Source organism: Pituophis catenifer, unplaced genomic scaffold (assembly GCF_029215685.1).
Source record: "Pituophis catenifer annectens isolate HBS135680 unplaced genomic scaffold, rPitCat1.0.hap2 SCAF_2, whole genome shotgun sequence".
Lineage (NCBI taxonomy): Eukaryota > Metazoa > Chordata > Lepidosauria > Squamata > Colubridae > Pituophis > Pituophis catenifer.
Window position 1 is genome coordinate 61797633 of NW_027256882.1, and position 25236 is coordinate 61822868.

Sequence of the window (25236 nt, forward strand, 5' to 3'; positions counted from 1 at the left end):
CTTACAGTAACTTTGTCTACATCTATTTAACGACACCCATATTTTATCCTAGTAAATTTATGCAGTGTGAGAAAGAATACTAATTTTTATCTACCTTGAATGCCCAAAGTATTTTGGTAGACAAAGTCCAGACCCTGATTTTGGAAGGCTCCAAAGAAGAGAAATGGATATGAAATCCTAAAGCAGTCACAGATAATGACTCTCACTGCAGCTGGAAGTCTAAGCATTTTCAATTTCAAATAAATACATATATGAATAAGTCAAACAAGAGCCTTGGTAGTACAAGGGTTTAAGGCACCCTGTTATTAAGCTGCTTAAGACCAGCTGCCTGCAATTACTGCAGGGTTCGAATCTCGCCAAGGCTCAAGGTTGACTCAGCCTTCCATCCTTTCTAAGGTAGGTGAAATGAGGACCCAGTTTGTGGGGGCAATAAGCTGACTTTGTATAAATATACAAAAGGATGAAGGCTATTGCTGAGCACATTGTAAGCCGCCCTGAGTCTTCGGAGAAGGGCGGCATATAAATCAAATTAAAAAAAAAAACAGATTTATTCAACTCAATAAATCAATAGCGTTAGTAGACAATCACTTAAATATGAGCCAACAGTGTGCTGAAGCTGCCAAAAAAGCCAACACACTCCTGGGTTGCATTAACAGAGGAACAGAATCAAGATCATGTGAAATGTTAATTATCACTTTATAATGCCTTGATAAGACCACACTTGGCATATTGCATCCAGTTTTGGTCACCATGATATAAAAAAGATGTTGAGACTCTAGAAAGTGAGCAGAGAAGAACAACAAAGATGATTAGGGGATTGGAGGCTAAAACATTTGAAGAACGGTTGCAGGAATTGGGTATGTCTAGTTTAATAAAAAGAAGGAATATATATAGAATAGAATAGAATAGAATAGAATAGAATAGAATAGAATAGAATAGAATAGAATAGAATAGAATAGAATAGAATAGAATAGAATAGAATTACAAAGTTGGAAGGGACCTTGGAGGTCTTCTAGTTCAACCCTCTGCTCAGGCAAGAAGCCCTATACCATTTCAGACAGATGATTGTCTAATCTTTTCTTAAAATCTTCCAGCGTTGGAGCATATATATACTGTGTTTCCCCGAAAATAAGACCCTGTCTTATATTTTTTCGAACCCTGAAATAAGCGCTTGGCCTTATTGCAATGCACTCAAAAGCCCAATTGGGTTTATTATCAGGGGATGCCTTATTTTGGGGGAAAACAGGGTATAAGAAGGCATAATAACAGTGTTCCAATATTTGAACACAAGGAAATGGAGGTCAATTTGTTCTCCAAAGCACCTGAAGGAAGGAAACTAATCGAAGAGAGAACCAACCTAGTGCTAAGCAGAAATTTCCTGACAGTTAGAACAATTAATCAGTGGAACAACTTGCCTCCAGAAGTTCTGGGTGCTTCAACACTCGAGATTTTTAAGAAGAGATTAGACAACCGTTTGTCTAAAGATCCCTTCCAAGTCTGTTATTCTGTTAACTTCATGTATGAATAAATCAGGCAAAGAAAGTAAAACACTGGTGAGTATTAGTACTAGGTCTTGTCACAACAGATGCCTCATTAGACAAGGGAAATATTTCCTAGTGTGATGCTGAAGCATTGCCAAGTATCCTGAAGGGAGCATGGTGGCTTAGGAAAGTCTCAGGTAGAAGTAAATGGGGAAAAAATTTGCATTAATGAGAAATTAAGTATCAACAAGTGGAAGGTATCTTTGCATGTATAGAACATTTGGAAAGATGTGCCTGCATTTGGATAGTGCCCACATTTATTATACTTACTGACATATCTGCATTAAGGCAACGTATCTGTTTCAGAAAATGCAAATGAATACAAGTGCTTTAAATTCTAATCTCAAATTGATACACAAACTATAGCATAAAAATAGAAGCTATTACAAAAGAAATTCTTGACGGGAGCCTTAATTACAATAACAAAGCATTCTGCTTGTTTGTTTGTGCAATCTGGAAGAATTTGTATTTACTACTTCATAAGAATTGATTGATTGATTTTATATCCCGCCTTAATTATCTTTATAAATGATTCAGAGTGGCAAACACACACAATACTCCTTCCTCTTCTTATTCTTCCCAAAGCAGTGAGGTGACCTGGGCTGAGAGAGAATGACTGGCACAAAACCATGGTGCTTTGGAGGTCTAAACAACCAACACAAAATAAGCAATTTTTCATTCAGTACCTAATTAAACAAGCAGTTCTATTTTGCCAGTTATTTAAGCTCTCTGTTTTGAAATGCCCCCATATATGGTTAATAGAATCTTGGAGAGAAAAGACTTTTATTTCACTGAACAAATTTGGCAATGGTTTATTTCATCATGTTTTACTGAGTAAACCACAACTGACTGAGTTTCCAAAGCAGTATGCAAACCGAAACCGTACCATTCAAATTTGAGAGAAGTGCATGAAAACAATCACATGCATTTTGAGCCAGAGAAGGCTCTTTGCCAAAACAAAACAAACGCCTATCTAAAGCAACCTCATGCAGTTTTCCACAATGACTAACCATCTGCCTCCTGGAAAACCCACAAAGGATATGTGGACAGCTATGGCAATCTTCCTAAACCTGTTGCCCTGCATCTTACATTGAATGTATCATTTGAGACTATGAACTGGAGTTCCATAGTGAGTTAGCTTGAAACAGAAGAATGAAGCTTCTTTCAAATTTAGCCCTTGGATGAAACAGGGGCAGGAAGTTCTTTCCAGACAATCATTCCATTTTACAGGCAGTTCTTTTTTGAGAGAAGAGGGCTTCCAGATCTAACAAGCACTCAAGAATTGTAAGCCAATTGAATTGAGTAGTTATAGAAATTAGATAAATACATCAGTGAAAGTCCACAATAACATTAGTCAGCTGAGGTTTTTTTTTTCCTTTCCACTTTATTTTTCATTTTCCTTTATTTTCTCTCTTTCCCAGACTTAAGATTTTTTTTTTATTATTTTCAGAAACACATAAACAGTAACATTCCTTGCATATTACAATATACATATAAGTCCGCTAGGTCAATTCATCTGCCCATGTATTTTCTTTAGGTAGCTCACTCTCCAAATTTGGACTCCTCAGTTAACAGGTGATAATTGTATACTGAATGAGGTGGCTGGATGGAATCACTGAAGCAGTAGGCGTGAGCTTAAATGGACTCCGGAGGATGGTAGAGGACAGGAAGGCCGGGAGGAATGTTGTCCATGGGGTTGCGATGGGTCGGACACGACTTCAACAAATTGTATACTGGAAACTTGACTAGATGGCTTAATGTGTTTAATGGCATTTGACAAACCTATCCCTGTGTTCAAACAATGCAAGAAGATTCACAGGTTTTGATTCTATTTTGGAGACTGAATAGAATAGACTGACTACAAAATTGTTGTAGTCAGATTAGGCATCATTGGGGTATCTAAGACACTATATGAATCAATAATCATATTTATCATAAAGCAGCTTCAGGCATTTAAAAGAGATCTTTAACTTGCCTGGCCCAGAGATACTCAAATCTGAGACTGTAAAAGCTAAATAATTCAAGAATAATTCTGTGATACTTATATTTAACAACACAAAGGTAACATACATGCATACAGACATATTCAAGTTAAAGGAAGTACAAAGTTTAATAGCATTTGACCGCAGTAGATATTTTATATTTTCTCTTTTAAAAAATAGAACCTGAGCACATAGTTCTGTTATGAGCCCTGGCGGCACAGTGGTTAGAATGCAGTATTGCAGGCTAACTCTGCTGACTGCCAGGAGTTTGATCTTGACTGGCTCAAGGTTGACTCAGACTTCCATCCTTCCGAAGTCAATAAAATGAGGACCCAGATTGTTGGGGGTAATATGCTGACTCTGTAAATTGCTTAGAGAGGGCTGTAAAGCACTGTGAAACATTATATAAGTCTAAGTGCTATTGTTATTGCTATTAAATGAGTGTTGTGATTCAAGCTCCACTCTAGTGGAGTGCATAATGTATACACACATCCAAAAGGGGCAGTGCTTGACCCTTCATTACAACTACAACTCTTGTTTTCTATCTCTTTTTTCTTTCTTTCTTTTATCTCACTTTTTTCATATTCAACTCAAGGCAGCAAACATACCTTGATTTTCCCCACAACAAACAAACCTGTGAGCTGACAGAGAGTGACTGGTACATAAGTCTAAGTGCTATTGCTATCTCAAGTTTAAAAAGGCAATATGGTGACTTGCTATTAATGCTTATACTCCCTCCAAGAAGAAAAATCATTGTATAACTTTATTAGAAGAGTTCTAGTTTTACAGTCATAAATCTATTGGAAGTAAAAAATTAAGTCGGCAACAAGAAGGAACTGTGCAGAATTCTCTCATGTGCCTAATGTTTAGGGCCACAGACATCAACTCACAGCACTTATATTTTTGTCTATTTTTACATTTTGTCATCATTATTTTGGAGAAAAATAATTCCCATCACTCATACAAATCATTCCATTGTATAAAACATTCACTCAACTTCATCTCAAAGTACATAAAAGCGGTTTGTAAAAACACAGCTACACTTCTGTTGGAAAATGGATACTCCTCTTGCAAGTCCAAGTCAATAACAACTTAGCTGGAAAATACATATCCTGGTAATCATGCTTGCTGCTCCATATCAACCATGCAGCGTATCAAATTCTATAACGTGAAGTAGGAAATTAGTTGGAAGAGAGGCAAATCAGCAGTTGGAGATACTCACCGGGCTGTATGTTTCATCTGCAGAATGATTAATTTCCCACCAATCTGATGTCCACTCCCAGGCATTTCCCACAATGTTGTACAGGCCATAACCATTTGGAGGAAATGCTGTTACCTGCCTCAGGGGGAAAAAAAGTGGTCAATGCTGCAGAAAAATTAGATTATTTATCTTGTTAGTAACCAATGAATTTACTGAATGGGAAAGAAGAATTCATCTATACAATATAGCTTTTTTGTTCTTAATGAACATGATGATCTATGTTGCAATTTTCTCATTACTTAGAAAATAAAAAATCTTCCCTTAACACGTTTCCTAAATTCTCATGTTTTACAGACAGACCCCTTGCTAGATCTTCAGTACTCTGGCCACAGAAGAATATCTAGTTATCCATTTAACCAATTTTGATATATAACAGTTTTTTTAAAAAATGTCATTTTTCTTCAGCTCTGAATCATCAACATTCTTTTGACGGGTTCTTCATTCTTGCAGCTCAATAGCCTTGCTGAAGATGTTTCTTTAGAAAGTGCCAATTCTCTCTTGCTGCCAATAGTAGTAGTAGTAGTAGTAGTAGTAGTAGTAGTAGTAGTAGTAGTAGTAGTAATAATAATAATAATAATAATAATAATAATAATAATAATAATAATAATCTCTGCATGGCCAATACTTGAAAAGTATTGAAGGCAAAGCTGACCAGAAACTAACTTGGAACTAGTTAAGATCAGGAGTACTGAAAAAAGAAACAGAAAGCTTTATTTTGGCAGCTCAAGAACAAGCCCTAGCCACAAACTGCATGAAGGCAAAAATTCAACGTTACCACCAACAGCAAATGCCGCTTCTGCAATGAGAAAGATGAGACAGTCAACCACCTGATCAGTGGATGCAGCAAAATTTCACAAACTGACTACCTACAACGCCATGACCGTGTTGCTAAGATCATTCACTGGAAATTGTGCCAGAAGTTTGGATTTGAGTACAGCAAAAACCACTGGGAACATCAGGTTGAGAAAGTTTTAGAGAATGAGAAACTCAAGATCTTGTGGGACTTTAGGATTTAGACTGACAGGCACTTGGTCCACACCTGACATAACAATAGTTGAAAAGAAATTCATTGACATTTGAATACCTGGTGATGCACGGATTGAAGATAAGCAGCAAGAAAAAATCACAAAGTACCGGGATTTGCAAATTGAAGTTGAGCGACTGTGAAAAAAGAAATCGTGTGTTGTCCCGATTGTAATTGGAGCCCTTGGAGCAATCCCCAAAGGGCTACCCCGCTATTTAGAAATTCTAAATTTGCCCGACTTGAACATTTTGACTCTACAAAAAACTACCTTACTCGGAACAGCTTACATCCTCCGACGATACCTTAACAGTTCCTAGGTCCTTGGTTAGGACTCGAGCTGCTGAGCTATTAACCAGCCTCAAAGGCTGTGAATCTCACTAAAGATTAAATAAATAATAATAATAATAATAATAATAATAATAATAATAATAATAATAATAATACCAGGGAAAATAAGTTTATCAGACATTTAAAGAAGAAAAAAAGGGCATTGGAAGAATATCTGAAGATAGTGAAGAAGATGTAATGAAGTTAGTATATCAGGAAGGCTTATGAATACTAAAGAAACCAAACTCTCCTACAAGAAAATTCAAATGAAGAGAAGAAAAGGGACATTGCAAGGTCAAGTTTTACATGCCCAATACATAGAAAAGCTAGCAGGCAAAGTAGATAACAACAAACTCAGCAATGGATAAGAGCAGGAAAGTTGAAGAAGGAGACATAAGGTCTCATTCTGGCTGTAGAAGACCAAGCCTTAAGAACAAATGCATACAAATCCAGAATTGAGAAGGCAGCCATAGAGACCAAATGCTGCCTCTGTAAAGAAGCTGAAGAAACAGTGGACCACCTAGTTACCTATATAAATATATATACCATAAATTTATAAATATATAAATACTATAAATACTATTACAAACTATTCTAAAAATACGAATTCCAGGTATATTAGTAAAAGAAAAAGCAGACATTCTGCGAACTCCGGAACTTTAAGACTCAGCTTGTGAAGGCACGGTTGGTCCTGACCAAACACGGAGCAACCTGGCAGGGCTGTCTCAAACTGCAATAGATAGGATTAATGAGAAACAAACCTGGCTGACCATGAGGTCACAGACAAGGCAACAAATCGCAATAACTGACAGGTTAATATCACCCCCCACTGATAAGCAAACTAGGAGGGAGGAAACAGTAGGAATCAAGCCTCCACCATCCAGCATGACGACAGCAAAAACAACACAGCTGATTACAAGTGGGAGACGGCTGGAATGGCCTATTACACGCGCAAGGGCTAAATTGATTAATGGCATATAAAGGCAGAGATCTCTGTAATGGTAGTTTAATACTCTAATGATGTCAGCAGATGGCTCAAGAAAGCTTAGTAAAATAAAATTTTAATTCTTTTAAAATTATAAAGTTAAAATCTCGGGTGTTTTCCTGCATCATTATAAGTTTGTTAGTTAAAATGTTTAAAATCCTGGCTAAGATCACAGGATTTTAAACATTTTAACTAACAAACTTATAATGACGCGTGAAAACACCCGAGATTTTAACTTTTTACATACACACACCTGCAAAAACTTAAGAAGACACACACACACACAATATTTAATTAAAGTATAACTATATATATACCAATAATAATAAGTGCTTTGGGTGCAAAACCAAAAGATCTGGAGGACCACTCGAACACCATCGGTGTTGACAAAATCACTATCCATCATCTGCAAAAAGCTGCTTTACTTGGAACAATTTACAACTTGCAATGATACCTTTAACACCATCAAACAATAATGTGCCTATTCCAAGTCCTTGGGAAGGACTCGACTGGTAAATGCAATTCCAAACCTAGTCTAAACATCTGGTAGACTGTGAAACCAACCACAAAAACAATATACACTAAATGTATATGATGCCAGACTGCCAGCAACTCTGGCCAATTTACACAGTTGTTAAAAACATTTAAAAATATGAAAACAATATGAGCAGGTTACCTTTTTACTGCATGGATAGAGGTTTCCTATCCAGTTCTCAGAAATACACAGTCATGCACAGGAAATCGTTTGTGATAATTTATGTTAGGCCTGGATCAATAATGCAGGAGGCAAAGCAATCCATTTAAAAAGAAACAATACCTTGACCTTTTCCTTGGTAGGCGATAATCAAAATACATCAGTATTAAGGACCAAAACAACTCATTTTCATTACATGTGCAGGTATGACTGTTAAGTTATAAATTGTCTTTTTTTTTTTTGCTGACCCTGACATTTGTGATTGGAGAACAGTTTGTGAGAAGAGAGAAGTGCACTACAAAGCTCTCTATCCAGCAGACATAGGAGAGAAAAGCCAGATGTACCTCATTAACTTTTTTCCTACAAATTAATAGGGGTGAAGTTGCAATCAATATATAGAGTCAGCAGGCTCCACTCTCTCTGCCTATTCTCTATTTTTCACCAGAAGAAAATTAAAAGGTCTCTCAACCTTCCCTCCCACTTCTATTTATATTTAGGCTTAATGGCAGAGGATCATTTCTTAGTGATTCTTCTTACCAGTTCAGAAATGGTGACTCTCTTGAAAATATCTTACAAAGTGACAATGTACATTACTACACTTTTGAAAATATCTCTTTCTTTATTGTTGATACAATATTTGTACTAAGCATAGATAATGGAATAGCCAGAGCTGGAATAATTTCTGCCTTAGGTCATACTAGAAAGAATAAACGATGGGAACTTTTGTAGAAACTCTGGGGGCTGTACACAAGATTTGGGGGCAGGCCTAGATGTAGTTCTGAGACCTCAGATTGTACCCCCCTCCCTAGGTAAATAGATCTGGGCTCCAAAAATCCAGAAGCCTGCTAGATGACAGCAAAAGATGCTTGACACTTACTTTTTGCTTAATATCTGGTTGTTAAAACTTTGCACCTTACATGCCTCATTTACGGTATTTTAACAGCTGGATACAAAGTAATTAAATCATGAATTATTTTTCATTGACCATCACTACTTAACTTCCTTGTATCCTTGTTAAACTATTGAGTGCAACAATGTGGTATAGTTAGATGGTTTTACACTCTAATTAATAATCTAAGCAAGCTCTCTTGGGATGCACAGACTGTTACAGTTCAAAACAACTTGGTTTAAAACACTATCCTTGTGTGAATTTCCTTCTGATTTTCCTGATATTTATTTCTTTACAGATTATCCAAACACTGTGTGAGGAGAAATATTTCTCTTATATACAGTATGCCCATCACCATTTTGTAGGATCCTTGCATCTTTCATTTTAAATTGCTTTAAGGTTCCTAATTTAGGGGCAGCACTATTATATGCTTCCACACAAAATTACTCTGGCCCATAGGGAAGGTAAATGATCTACATTTTAGAATAGAATAGAATTTTTTATTGGCCAAGTGTAATTGGACACACAAGGAATTTTTTTTTTTAAATATACTTTATTGACTTTTTTAAAGAAAAAAATTTTTTTTTAAAAGAAAACGTCCAATCACTGTTAACATCTGAGGTGTCATATAGTTACATATTTGTGTTATATACATTATATACATATCTATTACATTCGAATCTGCGATTATTGAACATATACATATTCTTACAATCCCATTCTAGTATTCCACCATTTATACCACCTTTCCCATACTGCCTTGAATTTTGAATTCGTATCATCATTAAGAACACTTGTTAATTTTACCATTTCTGCACATTCTAGAATTTTGTTTATTATTGCCACCTCTGGAGGGGTTTGTTTGTCTTTCCAGTATTTTGCAAAAATTAACCTGGCTGCTGTAATGACATGTATTGTTAGATGTATCTTATCTTTGGGGAGTCCATCTCCAATCATTCCTAATAGAAAAATTTCAGGGGAAAGTTTTATATCTTCTTCCACTATTTCTCGTAGCCAATTTTGTATTTTTACCCAGAACTTTTTTGTCTCAGGGCAGGACCACCACATATGAAAGAAGGTGCCAACCTCCCTTCCACATTTCCAGCATATTGTTGAAGCATTGGGAAATATTTTTGCTAACCTAGCTGGCGCTAGATACCATCTATGGAAAATTTTGTAATGGTTCTCCCTATACGATGCTGATTTAGTCAGATTGTAGTTCCTATTCCAGGCCTCCTCCCAGTCATTGAAATTTAACCTATAGCCAATATTTTTCTCCCAAATATTTAATTGATCTCTTGCTATTCCTTCTGCTCTGTCCTCGCCTAATAAAAGGTTATAAAATTTCGATAGCATTTTCTTTTCCGTCCCCAACATAATTCTGTGAGGTTGAATAAAAAGTATATTGGGAATCGTGGACACACAAGGAATTTATCTTGGTGCATATGTTCTCAGTGTACATAAAAGAAAAGATACGTTCATCAAGAATCATAAAGTACAACACTTAATGTTAGTCATAGGGTACAAATAAGCAATCAGGAAATTTCGCTCCACTTTTAAAGATATCTTGTACAAAACCATCATACTTCACCTGCCTGACATTTCTTAGGCCTCATTTCCTAGAAAGGACAACTATGACTGCAAATGGCATCCAATTTTCTCAATTAGTCAATAGTGGTTGTCATAGAAGTCAAAAAGAATCAGAAAAAGCTTTTCATTGGGAGAGGGGATGACAAGATTCTGCTGCAGATCCAACATAGAATGACCACAGCTGTCATAAACCTATTTTCCCATATCTTTACTGATATACCTGATGATTTACATGTACCTGCCTCAATTGAGAGATGTAACTTGGAGGCCTAGTGGACAATCACTTAAATATGACCCAGCAGTGTGCTGCAGCTGCCAAAAAATCCAACAGAGTCCTAGGCTGCATTAACAGAGGGATAGAATCAAGATCATGTGAAGTACCATTTTATAATGCCTTGATAAGACCATGCTTGGAATATTACATTCAATTCTGTTCACTACGATACAAAAAAAGATGTTGAGACTCTAGAAAGAATGCAGAGAAGAGCAACAAAATTGATTAGGAAACTGGAGGCTAAAACATACGAAGAACAGTTGAAGGAATTGAGTTAAGTCTAGTTTAATGAAAAGAAGGACTAGGAGTGACATGATAGCAATGTTCCAATATTTGAGGTGCTGCCACAAAGAAGAGAGTGTCAAGCTATTCTCCAAACAAGCTGAAGGCAGGACAAGAAGCAATGGATGGAAACAATGAAGGAGAGAACCAACCTAGAACTAAGGAGAAATTTGCTGACAGAACAATTAATTAGTGGAATAACTTGCCTCCAGAAGTTGTGAGTGCTCCAACACTGGAGGTTTTTAAAATGAGATTGGACAACCATTTTGAGCAGGACTAGAACACCTCCAAGGTCTCTTCCAATTCTGTTATTACATCACTAACTTACAGGTGCAGTGCCTTTGTAGCCATCTTCCTCTGTATTGCTTCTAGGGAATTCTCCCTGCCAAATATTTGCATAGTGCTGACTATTTGGATGAAGTTTGTTTCCCCACGGAAAAAGTCTGTCAAAAGGAGCATAGGCAAAAGTTAAGGAAGGCAGCTGTGCAATTGTAATATTTAATCATATTATTATAAAAATAAGATTACTATAAAAACATTGTTAGCTAATGACATATCAGGAGAGAAAGAGAAAGAGACAGAGAGGGAGGGAGGGAGAAAGTGGGAGAGAGAGAGAGAGAGAGAGAGAGAGAGAGAGAGAGAGAACTGACCACCACCACCGCTTAAAATGTAAATATTAGCAGCTTGCACTTTTACAGAAGTTTTACAATACAGCATTAAATTCAATACCATTGACTCTGCATTAACTTAACTTCTGGGGAAAAAGTGATTTTTCAGGTTTAGAGACTAAGTAGAAGATATACTATAGTTTCTTTGCTTAATTTATTTTTCTGGAAAATTACAAAATATCGATGAGTACCTGTTTTCAAGGCCTCCCCGACAGCTATATTCCCATTCAGCTTCAGTTGGTAACCGTTTTCCTGCCCAACTGCAAAAGGCCACAGCATCATTCCAAGAAACATGAAGAACTGGATGATCCAGCCTGAGAGATATACAGACAAAGCCAATGGTATAGCAAGGAAAGCAAAAGAGGATTGGCAACTTTTTAAGATTCTGCATAAGGAAAAGGTTATAATATCTTACCAAACCAAAGAACTGTTTGAAACAACGTGTGCCAGTAACAAAACAAATAAAGGTAAAACACTGATGCTTACCCTTAAGAGTTAGATTTGATTTAGTTAATGGATACAACTTTAAAAACAAAAATCAGAGATGATGAAAGCAAAAGATAAAAGTAAAGCAGTTCAGCTTAGAAAAGCTTGTGGAAAAAGACAATGGAAATAACAAATGAAAGGGTAATATTAATTGTATGCTTCTGAAAGGAAAATGGAATGAATTGGCTAACAAATGTCATGTGTTAGCAGCAGTGGTGGAATTCAAATGTTTTTACTACCGGTTCTGTGGGCGTGGCTTGGTGGGCGTAGTGTGGCTTGGTGAGCGTGGATTGATGGGCGTGGCAGGGGAAGGATAGTGCAAAATCTCCATTCCCACCCCACTTCAGAGGAAGAATACTGACAGAACCTGTCAGAAAGCTGCTGAATTTCACCCCTGGTTAACAGTACACATGATGCCTTTGATAGTGTGATTTAGGCCTTTCAGAAGCCTGCTTATTTCTTGCTTCCAAAAGTCATGGGTGCTCTAACATAGACATTTTTAAAAAGAGATTGGACAACCATCTGTCTGAAATGGTATAGGGTTTCTTGCTTGAACAGGCGGTTGGACTAGAAGGCCATCCTTCCAATTCTGTTTTTCTGTTATTCTTTTATACAACATCACAACTAAACCTGCATTGCAAATAAAACTAGTGTGTTGTGAGAAGCATTCCTTCTGATCATTTCTCCAAACCAGACCAGTACTATTATCTTTCAGTATATAGAATGACATATAAACCCGTCAGGAATCCTCTCACTCTTTCTCTAGCTAATCAAGGACACATAGCCCTTTCCAATCCAGTTAATATTGAGAGGAAGAGAATAGACTCCAGCAAAGGGTCCAAGTATACAGGCAGAGGATTTATTCTGTATGCCTCTCTGAGGCAATATGCTATTATGTAACTTGGTTGACAATGGTTTTGAACAATGACCACAATGAATCATAAAAATCGCTCAGAACTTTTTTTAGCATTTCATTATCACAAGAAGAAGCACACTGATATACATGTTCATAGACACATACTTTTGGTCAGCAACAAAGATTACGATATTTTTCGGAGTATAAGATGCACCTTTTTCCCTAAAAAAAGAAGGTGAAAATCTGGGTGCATCTTATACTCCGAATATTGCTGAGCACTTTGTAAGCCGCCCCGAGTCTTCGGAGAAGGGCGGCATATAAATCAAATTAAAAAAAAAAGAAAAAAAAGAATGTAGCCCTGCCCAGCTTCTCAAACGGAGGTTTCAGAAGCTGAAAAAAGCATCAGAAACAAAGCTTCAGAAAAAAAGCCCCCAAACAGAGCTTCAGAGGCTTTTTTTCTGAAGCTCTGTTTCAGAGGCTTTCAGAGGCAGGAAAAAAAGCAAAAAAAAAAAAAAAAAGCAAGGCACAGAGCTCACAACCAAGCAATCTGTTGCTAAAATTCATCTCTGGGAACAGCTGATTGGGGGTATTCCGGAGGCCGATGCACCAGCCAATCAGCTTTTTTCTTATTTTCCTTCCCAAAAACTAAGGTGTGTCTTATACTCCAGTGCGTCTTATACTCCGAAAAATATGGTAATCCAAAAATGATTTAAAAGAAATATCAACTTCTGCTCTTTGAATGAGAGTATCACATTTATTTTTCTCATGTGAAATACCAGTGTTTTTATTCAAGTATAGAGAATGTTACCATACAAAGCATGGGCAAACATAGCCCAATCACATGTATTTTGCTTGTGGCACAGCTAGCCCTACCCAAATCATTAAATGAAGTGCAGTACACTAATATCTCATAGGACAGATAGCAACTCTATTTTCACAGATTGTCAAACCTAGCAACGTGTATTTTACAAGGACAATGTAACCTAACATTTTCTCCATTAGGGAAGTCTGAGGCCTGATGAGTGGTCTTCATGATTCCTCCTGTTTTGTAACATAACAATAGCTTTTCCTTGCTGTTTTATGCTGTCTCTCTATTTACATTGAAACCTAGGTTTTCTACCGACAGGATACTCAAAACTGAACTACTATACACCAATAAAAATCACTAAAATTATTGGAATGGACCTTAGCAAAGAGTCCATAAAGAGTTTCCACTCACTAAATGTTGTCTTCTCTCTAATCAAAGAAGTAAACTTTGCCATATCTGCAAGTTTTGTCATCTTCATGAACCATTCTTCCATTGTGGGAACTTCAGAAACTTTCCACGTTTGTGCTCATAGTAGGCTTGCTGCAGACAGTTTTTTAAAATCCTAAATAAAGCTATCAAATCTCCACATAGCATTCTCTTCTCTAGGCTAAACATATTCTACTCAACTATTTGATCTTCATATGTTTTTCTTTCTAAACTCCTTATCATCCTAGTTGCTCTTTTCTGGATGTATTCTAATTTATCACTATCCCTCCTATAATGGATTGCTTAGAATCAGACACAATATACTAGGGTTCAGTCTATTGCTAATCTTAATCAATGAAGAGATTATGCTGCCTATTAAGTCTTAACAGGAGGTACAGGTGAGTAGGTAGATTACTGCATTTTGGACAGTCTTCAGTTGTTGGGACTGTTGCAAGGGTTTCTGTGCAGTGATGAGATTCAAATAATTTAACAACTGGTTCTCTGCCCTAATGACCAGCTGGGTGGGCGTGGCTATGGTGGGCACGGCCAGAGGGTGTGACAGGCAGCACTCGGCCTCCTGCACCCCCCTGGGAACAAAAATGGCAGGGGGGCACCACCCCCCACATCCTGTTTTGGGCCTAGGAGGCCTCCCTGCAGCCTCCTGGGAGAAAAAGGGGTCGGGGGAGAAGGCTATGCCATACCTCTCATGCCCCGTTTTGGCTCCCAGGTAAGTGCAGGGAGGCCTACTAGGCCCAAAACGGGGCATGAGGGGTACAGCGTAGCCTTCTCCCCCAGCCCCTTTTTGCTCCCAGGAGGCTACAGGGAGGCCCACTTTGGGCCTAGTAGGCCTCCCTGCACTTACCTGGGAGCCAAAATGGGGCACGTGGGGACTCCTGGAAGAGGCGGGGAGGGGAGGGGCGGAGCCAGCCAGCAATTTAACAATTGGCTCACCCGAACCGGCTGAATCCCACCACTGCTTCTGTGCCTTACTATTTATTACTGTATCTCTAAGATGAGACTGCAGAAAATTAATATGGTGCTGCAAGCAGTCTTTATTCAGTTCTAATTTAAGTTATTAAAAGGGGGTGATACTGAGAAAGTGTTCAAGAAATCATGTTCTTAGTGTAATTCATTAATCAGAAATGAACGCCAGGCTCACATATTGTTGTACAGTGTTTAAGGCATGGCCTTTAAGACAGAAGAAAAAGATGGTAAGGTTAAGTAAGGGTACGGATACGAGTTAAGGTTGAGCCTGGACCAAGCAGTAGCTCTGACTATATGGCATTGGTTTCTTGGTCTAGTCTATCTTGTTGGGCTGACACATATATCATTCTTACCATCATTTAACCTTGTCCCTTTTTGTCTTAGTTTCAGTGCTTGATTCTGATCAGTCTAAAGTGCATTTGTCCACTACCTTTGAAAGAGACACCTACAGTTTAATGTCTTATTTGATCCCATTTAAAAAAGACATTACACAGGATATACTTATATATGATACACTTAATTCCTCTATGTATGAGCTTAGCATAGGGTGCCAAGCTATAACAATCAATCATTTCCTTTGCAGAGAGTCAAGATGCAATAACCAGTCAACCAATGATAACCAAATAGGCAATGAACATCTCAATAAATCACACTAAATCCAAGTACCTAATTAAGAAAACCAGGTTTATCATTAACCAGCTTTAGCACTCTAAAAAGACATAAAAATGCACAGACATTATAGGCATTATTCTTTAATTTAGTACAGTATATAAGTTCTCATAACCCCAGTGACATATCCTGATTGCAACAAGAAGTTACTAATTTAACACAGAATTGAAAAGAGAAGAAAATACCTAGTTAATTTTTGATATTGCTTCATCATGGGAAGTGTTTTTTGAGTGTCCAAACAGATGCAGAAATGCCCTTCAAATTTAAGATGAACTTCAGGATCGTCATTTTATATTAAAGCTACCAAACATATCATCATAACAATACCAAAGTCTTGAAACTGGTCAAGTAGCTATAATTGAAAAGCTATTATAGATCCAAAGGTGTTTTTTCCCCCCAAAAGGCAACTGGACTTTGGGGGGGGGGAAAGTTTGGTTTATTTAAAAAATATTTTATCAGTTCTAAGTGACCAGTGTGGAATGGAAGGTTTTACATTCTTTGCAATTATCTGGTATCCTTCCATTCCTCACCAGTCAGTTAGAATTGAAGAAGCTTCTTGGATGAGAAGCGAAAAGTTTTCAAAGAAAAAAAACAAAACAAAGTCCAGTTGCCTTTTGAAAACAGTTGCCTTTTGGGACAACTGTGATCTGGATGACTGAGAATCTCCATAGACATTGAGCTACTGTATTGTCTATGGAGATTCTCAGTCATCCAGGTCATGGTTGTCCCAAAGGTGCTTTTTTTCAAGAGGCAACTGGACTTTCTGGTTTTTCTTTGAAGACGTTTCACTTCTCATCCAAGAAGCTTCTTCAGCTATTCTCAGCTCAGCTTCTTCAGCTCACTCTCAGCTCAGAGCTGAAGAAGCTTCTTGGATGAGAAGTGAAACGTCTTCAAAGAAAAACTAGAAAGTCCAGTTGCCTCTTGAAAAAAAGCAACCGTAGTGTTGTTGTTTTTTCGCAATGCCTGTAACTCGTCTTTCTCACCTCTCGCCAAAGTTCTGCCTCTCACAACCTTCTTTCCCATCTGCCTTGTCTGAGCTCTGGACCTGGACCCCTTGTTTCATCCCCACATTGTATGAAATGAGAATTCTCTGTTCTAAGCACAGTAGAAGATAGCCTCTTCTTCTTAAGTGTCCTCATTTCAAAACTCTAGTCTGGAACACTCAGACTAATAAGTCGGTGTTATGACCTAGATCAGGAAGATAAACTTTCACATGGCATTAAGGTTAAAGACAGCAGATATCTAGAACACTTATTTAGAACTGATTTTGACCTTTCTTTCTTTTCCCTTTAATTCCCTGATGACAATGGATGCTTCTATTTTTGCAATCAGTTCATTTTCATTCTTTCCCATTGGAGACTAAGTAAGAGAAGTAGACTGAAGATGGTATTACCATGATATGGTTCTTGTCATAAAAGATTTTTTTTTGGGGGGGGGGAGGGGAAAGAAAAAAAGCCAAATGCTTTTACCAGCCCTGAGGGGAAGAGACTGATTAATACTATGTAATGACAGACTATGAAGGCCATTTCACTACTTTTAGTTTTCTCCATAAATAAATCCAGAGGGAAAAAATGAGAACTTCAGATTAAAAGTTCTGCTTTATTTTAATAAAAAGAGGTACAGGGTGAGGTACTGAATTTGGGGAGCAAATCTATTTGCATAAAGAGCCTTGGTAGTACAGTGGTTTAAAGCACCCTGTTATTAAGACAGCTGCCTGCAATTACTACAGGTTCGAATCTCGCCAGGCTCAAGGTTGACTCAGCCTTCCATCTTTCTAAGGTAGGTAAATTGAGGACCCAGTTGTGGGGGCAATAAGCTGACTTTGTATAAATATACAAAAGGATGAAGGCTATATAAATCAAATTAAAAAAAAAAATACATCTTCGAACACCAAAAGATTCTTCTTCTTAGTGATTAGCAAGTTATAGGACCTCCCCTCCCTCATATAAAAGGGGATGTAGCATATCTCAAGAAATCAGTGACCTTTGAAACATCAGCTGGTACTTGTCCCAGCCAGTGGTTAGCTTTGGGGTTCTCATAGAATAACAGAGTTGGAAGGGACCTTGGAGGTCTTGTAATCCAACCCCTGCTCAAGTAGGAGACCCTTTACCATTTCAGACAAGTGGCTGTCCAGTTTCTTCTTAAAAGCCTCCAGTGATGGACCATCCACAATTTCTGAATGTAAATGTTCCACTGGTTAATTGTTTCTCACTGTTAGAAAATTTCTCCTTTGTTTCAGGTTGCTTCTCTCCTTGTTTATTTTCCATCCATCGTTTATTTTTCTTGCCTTTTGGTGCTTTGAAAAATAGATTGATCCCCTCTTCTTTGTGGCAGCCCCTCAAATACTGAAACACTGCTATCATGTTCTCCTAATCCTCTTTTCACTAGACTGCAACTAATTCCTGTAACTGTTTTTCATATGTTCTAGTCTCCAGTCCCCTAATCATTCTTGTTGATCTTCTCTGCATTCTTTTCAGAATCTCAGCATCTTTTTTATATTGTGGTACCAATATTCAATGCAATATTCCAAGTGTGGTCTTACTAAGGTTTTATAAAGTGGTATTAATACTTCACATGATCTTGATTCCATCCCTCTATTAATGCAGCTTGGCAATGTAACAAGAAATTCTAACATGAAATTTTCCCCCATCCACAAATAAAATCTGATCTATGATAGGTTCCTTTATTCTGACACCAACTTATTTGTGATTAAGTGATGCTTAGTTCAGGGTAATAAAGTATCTCTCAGCAACTTTGGTACATTTTCAGCAAAATATCTGTTGAAACTCGATACTATTTGGAGCTCACCTCTTTAAGATATGAGAATCAGGGCCTTCTGGGTGCTTCCAATTTGCTCCTTTAACTGGTAGCCACCAAGGAGCAATTGCAACCTAAAAAACAGGCAAAGAAAATATTGGCATTCTTCCAAAGTGCCTACCCATCCAGATAATTATATCAGGCAGCTGCCATTAGCAATAAGAAAACAGAGACAAGACACATATGACTCGGTGCTTTCAGTGATGGTCTTTGGGTGACCAGTATATGTCCATTTAAATAAAACATTTGCTGTGTATCCAGGTTTTTGTCAGTGTAAGCAATTTAACCAAAACCAACTAAAATGACCACCAACCCCACTTCAAATTAATTATAGTTTCAATGTTACCCAAATAAGGAAAGTGTAATCACTTACTTCTGAAAAAGCCAGTATCTTAATGTAATTTCAAGCCATAGTTCAAATCTTTCATAGATGAACTTAGCTTTCCAATTTAAAGTAAGTTATGAAATCAATCTCTTTATGCTATTTGATATCAATGATTATATCTCTACAGGATGTCCTTGAGTTACAACCACTAGCTTAGCGAATGTTCAAAATTAAAAGTGCACTGAAAAAAGTGACTTGCAACCAGTCCTCACAGGTATGACTGTTGCAGCATCCCCACAGTCACGTGATCAAAAATTGGATGCTTGGCAAATGGCATGTATTTAGAATGGTTGCAGTATACCAAAGTCACGTGATGACCATTCGCAACCTTCCCAGCCAGCTTCCAACAAGTAAAGTCAGTAGGGAAGTTGGATTTGCATAATGACCACGTGATTCACCTGCAGTGATTTATTAACAACTGTGCCAAAAAAGATCACAAAATTGGGTGTGGCTCACTTAACAACCAACTTGTTTAGCAATGGAAATTCTCGTCCCAATTATGGTTGTAAGTCAATTGTGGACTACCTGTATGTTATCTCACTAGTTTCTGTTGTGCCCACTGTGGTTAATGAGCATGGATGTTCGTGACCAAGGAGTATAATCTAATAATCATTCATTTGGAATCACTCATTCCAAAACCAATAGTAGAGCAGCTGAAGAAAATCATGCTCATCACCAATGTGCGTAGGCATATATATTGTACACCAGCTTCCATTATCCTACAACAAACTACAGCAGGAGTCTGCAACCTTAAACACCCAAAGAGCCATTTGGACCTGTTTCCCACAGAAAAGAAAACACCAGGAGCCACAAAACCCTTCCCGTGCCTGACTATTTCTTGAAGGGCCACAAAACTAGCATATGTAATTGAATTAAACATTCTGTTTTCTTCTGAAACTTTTCTTTTCTTGGATTTATCATGGTTGGCCTACTGGGGGTTGGAAAGCTCAATAAATCGAGTGCTGGTGGGTTGCACATTGGCAGGTGTGACACATATTTTGAATGACAGGGAGCTGTAGCAGAGGGGTGAAAGAGCAACATGCGGCTCCAGAGCCGCAGGTTGCTGACCCCTGAGCTACAGTCATCCTTCTCTGTCTACATCAGGGGTGTCAAACGCAAGGCCCGGGGGCCGGATATGGCCTGCGGGGTGCTTAGATATGGCCCGCAGGTCTGCCCTGGAAACAGCAAAGGACTGGCCTGCAGGGCCTCTGCCAATGAAAACAGAGCTCAGGAGGGCTGCATGCAGATCTTCCTGAGCTCTGTTTTCGCTGGCAGAGGATTGCAGGAGGCCGTCACAGCTGAAAACAGAGCTCAGGAGCCCATTTTCTCTGACAGAGCGCTCAGGCCACTACAGGGGCCTCTGACAGGATTGTCGTCAAGCTGGCCATGCTCATCCCGGGCCCCTGAGGTCAAACACAACCCTAATGCAGCCCTCAATGAAATTGAGTTTGACACCCCTGGTCTGCATAGATTGTCTGCTTGGGACTTGATAATATTAAGCAACCACAATGAAGACTGCAACGTGCAACAGTGTGGTTCTTAAGAGTTGTTCAAAAACCACTCTGGTATTCAAAGATAGATATATTATTGGCATAACATTTCAAGATTTTCTCTTCAGCTATATTGCTAAAAGCCGTATTAATTTTAAATACGTAAATACCATAATTTTTTGGTCCATCAGTTCCAAAGATCACAGGCGGAGAATATGATGTACGGTTTATACTCTGTACTGCAATACAGAGAACGTGGATATCGTTTACTGTAAATAATGAAATCCTCACATAAGCTATCAATGTGCTTAATAGAAACTTGCTTCTAAACTTGCTTCTTGCTAAAGCCGGGGTGAAATGCTACCGGTTCGGACCAGTTCGGCTGAACCGGTAGCGATGGCGGCGAGTGGTTCGGAGAACCACTAGCGACGGCAGCACAAGGCTCCACCCACCCACCCGGTCATCGTTACTTCCTAGTTTTAACCAGGAAGTAACCTGTTTTTTACCTTCTGCGCATGCACAGAAGTTCCACGCATGCACGTGATGTGCGCGCGCAAGCACTTCCAAACCGGTAGGGAAGGTAAGTAGATTTCATCCCTGTGCTAAAGTGACTGTTATTTATTGACATCATCTATGTTTCAAGTTGCTTGTTCTAAAAATAAGATAAATGCTTAAATGTACAACTCCCCATTTTTTTCCCCAGAATTCTGAAAAGCTTTTAATTAGCTTTTGTACTAATTAGGGAAAAGATTAAAAACAAGATTATGTAACACACCACCCTTCTCTTACAATCAAGAAACTTAATTGCTTTTTTAATGCACAGCATTTTTTAAAGTCTCATGGTGTTACCTAAGAGCATACAGATGAGCTGAAAATTAACTTAAGCAGCATTACACACCAATAGAAAAAAGTACTTATTTATGACATTTACACCCTGTCTTCCTCTCCAAAATGAAACCTTAAGCAGTTAGCCTTTCCTTACCTTACCTTTACTTACGGGACCGCCTACTACCACAAATAGCCTCCCATCGGCCGGTACGCTGTCATAGAGAGGGGCTCCTCCAGGTGCCGTCGGCCAAACAGTGTTGACTGGAGGCCCCCAGAGGGAGGGCCTACTCTGAGGGGGCACCTACTATCTGGAACAAGCTCCCCCCGGAGATACGTAGGATCCCGGATCTGCGCATTTTCCGTCGCGCTCTTAAGACCTTCCTATTCCAGCAAGCTGGCCTGGCCAAACCTTTTTCCCCTTTTCTTTTAAATCGAAAAATTTAAATCTGTTTTTAAATTATTGGGATGTTTTAAATTTGTCTTGGGCTAAATTGTTTAATCTGGTTTTATTTCTGCTTTTAAATTTTGTATTTATGTATTTTATTTTGTGCCTGTTCACCGCCCTGAGTCCTTCGGGAGTAGGGCGGTATATAAATCTAATAAAACAAACAAACAAACAAACAAAATAAACCATTAGAGAAAACTAAAATTCACTTTGTGTAAGTCAAATACCTGTTTGTGTAATTTATGGTTTATATCAGGTGCTTGATTTTTGAGAGGTTGAATATGTTCTTTAGCAATTGCCTTGATCCCTGATGTAACAAAAAAACCAGCAGATCTATGAACTGAATTTTCAAGATCGTGCCCATGTATCATGGTAGCTATATAGACATCAGAATCTATCAGAATTGATAGATTTCTGAAAGGTCCTTGGTTCTCTGAGCTTGGTGGTTTTCCTTCAGACATTGCATTACCCAGACTAGCACTAATGATGTTACCTAATTTGGGTAATGAAACATCTGCAAGAAAACCACCAAGCTCAGAGAGCACCAAGGACCCCTCATTTCAACACTGGGCTACAAATATTCTCCTTTATTGATAGATCTCTCCTTTGACATAATCCCATCTTTTTTATTATCATTAACTCTTTAGCCAAATATAAAGCAGAGTGAGCTCTAAACTCTGTCAAGTATATAGGTTTTTCATTATCCACACAGATCCCAATGCTACTCTTTAGAAGAGTTACCGGATTTGGGCTGCAGAAATCCAGATGACCAGAAGTTGGCAGAGAAGTTACTGTTTTCTATATCTCTTTTCTAGCATCTCCTGGATTCCTAAAACAAAGATTTGATAGAGATGTACTCTTTATAGAATGTTCGAATACTTTGAACTTCGTACTTTCAAATTGAGAAGCAGAACCATAGAAGTTCTTTCAAGTTTTTGATTTAACCTCTGGCTTCCCAAGTTTGACTAGGGAATATTCCTGCTTGAACAACTGAATAGCTATATGGACAAGTATCTGATCTGCTATCAAGAAGTCTTCCCTGTTGCTTTTTTAAGAACATGAGATCCTTTTCCTGACAAATAATATAAAGTTGTCAAATAGACAAAATACAAGTGATGTTGCCTCCTCCATTTATTATAAATCCAACCAAAAGAAGAGATAAAAGTTATTGCTTTCTATAAAGTCAGAGATTCATCAAGCTAGCCTGTTAACTGTAGATTTTCTGGAGGAAAAAAGAATCAGAAACAGCTGAATGCAAAGCATCTGCAGGATTTAAAAGCTATTATTTCCTCTCCAAATTCCAAAGCATTGCAATTGCCTAAGCAATCTAGGACTCCTTATATATGTACCCCAATGTAAGAATCACTGAGTTTATATTCTAGAACCCGGCAGAATCTTTTTCATTGTAATGCCTTTCAAATATACATACCCCATCATCACTACCACTAGCGGCCTTTATAGATAATTACAAGCTATCTAATGCAAGTAATTTGATAGCAGAATACTTTGATCATGGACAGAGAAGATAATCAGTCTTGAAAGTAACAGATACATCCTCAAAGAAAATGTCCACTAATATATGGGAATATTAGGCCAGCCAGGAAGTCATGTCAATCCCAAGAATTGGATGGATCACTCAGCAATAAAATAAAGGCAGCAATCCACATTAGATGTGTTTTATGCCTCCAAGATTACATTTCAGGGCTGAAATTTAACATTAAAAATACACTCTGTTATTCAAGGTAGTTCTTGGCATACTTCTGTATCATTTGATTCTTTGCATTTTAACTGATTTATAGTTTATTAAAGGGCCCAAGATCAAATCTTGGGGGAAAATGCTTTATAATTGTCAGATGTATTTTATCATATATTTCAAACATAGAAAATTGTTGGCATCAATATAATTAAATGACATTCTTGAGGACCGCTGTATCACTAAATACTGCAAGGAACTCTTATCATTGATAAGGTATTAGGACATTATCTAGCTTCCCTTAAAATGTTAGCGGTTTTCTTTTTTTAACTTCCATGGCTTTTAACTTAAGTATCTTGCTCTCCCATTAAGCAAAATAAAAAGTTACATGGTAAAAAGTGCAACCTATACTGAGAAATAAAAGGGGAGAGGAATGGAAGTAGAAAGATTCACAAAATGTAGCATTTAAACAATACCTTGCGAGTATGTACGGAAGACAAATTAAACTGATGTGATGATGCTAAGCATCTTCTTACACTGAGAACTGTCTGACTCTCACCTGTCCCATTCATCTTCTCAAGACTTCCCTGGATTCTTTGGCCATTTGTAAGTAGGCAAGAAGCAACAAGAAGGTCTTTTTATTATAGTACCAGAACATATCCTAGTTGAGATTTTCCCAAGCCATAAGGTAATTTTAGTTATTTTTGCAGCGTCTGATTCTTCCAATAAATTCATAATATTCCATTATTAACATGTTAAGATGTCTCACAAACATGTTCACTTCGCTTTGGGAATTTTATAAGTTGTTATTACTATTAATCATTAGATGGGGCTTTTTTGTTGGTCTTGTTTTGCTTTTATGGTAGTGGTGCCTTCCCACACTTGTCAAATATGTTAAATGGATTTAATTTCATTGTACATTTTATTGCTGAGAGCTATTTTGATTAGTTTTATAAAAGCAGGAGTAATATAACTGAATGATTGAACCAGAATAATTTAAGGGCTATGAAATAATCCCGCTGAACAAGTTGAGATAATTAATTATAGAGCATATATGTTCAAGGCTTTTAATGGAAAACTCTATGTCTATAAATTTATGGCAGAAGTAATGGATGCTACCCAAAAAAATCAATAGACTATCTAAATCCAAAGTAGGTTGTAATCCTGGACAGAACATAATTAGCAAAGATAAAAGTATTGTCTAACAGCTAAAGTGACCAAGATGACCAAATCAGTAAAGACTTGATATCATGTAAAAGTCAACAATATTCTCAATACAGAGTGTTCTTAAGGATGAAGGAAAATATGAAGAGTATAATACATTGGAAAAGAACAAAAACTGGCATATTGCCATAAACATTGGACTTTTAAGTATAGCATATTCTCTTCTTAAATTAATCCAGTTTCTTTATTTTAACACTTTTATTAAAGTTATAGTTATGATTTCATACTGAAAATTCAAATTTAAAGCATCACAGAATTTGAAGACCAGGGTTTCCATTCTTAGCATACATCTGCAATTGACAGAAATTACTGGTAGACAGACAATTATGAATATGAAATGTGAATTTCTCCCACTTGTTTTCAACAATAAGTCAGGGCCTAAAACTATTTGCTCATAACTTTTGCTTTACCTATATATGCTTTCAGATGAATACCTAAAACATCTAGCATTAAACTACAGACACAACCAATGTTTTTGCAACAGCTGGGTCATATATTGACTTGAGATCAAGACCCACAGGTTTGTCTGCACTTTTCCCAGAGAATTCTCTAAAGCCAGGTTTGCTCTATTGTCATGTTTGTCATTGTCATAATAACATTTAATGTAC

At 37.6% G+C, this 25236-nt stretch overlaps 1 protein-coding gene across 1 annotated transcript in view; it reads right to left on the reverse strand.

Annotated features, from left to right (window-relative positions):
- SUMF1 (sulfatase modifying factor 1) overlaps positions 1–25236 on the reverse strand; it is a 72931-nt gene that overhangs the window by 10306 nt on the left and 37389 nt on the right. The window contains exons 4-7 of the mRNA XM_070933573.1: positions 18555–18637; positions 11709–11831; positions 11178–11292; positions 4746–4859 (exon numbers count right to left, since the gene is read on the reverse strand). Coding sequence (XP_070789674.1) covers positions 4746–4859; positions 11178–11292; positions 11709–11831; positions 18555–18637 — 435 coding nt within the window. The remainder of the gene's footprint in view (positions 1–4745; positions 4860–11177; positions 11293–11708; positions 11832–18554; positions 18638–25236) is intronic.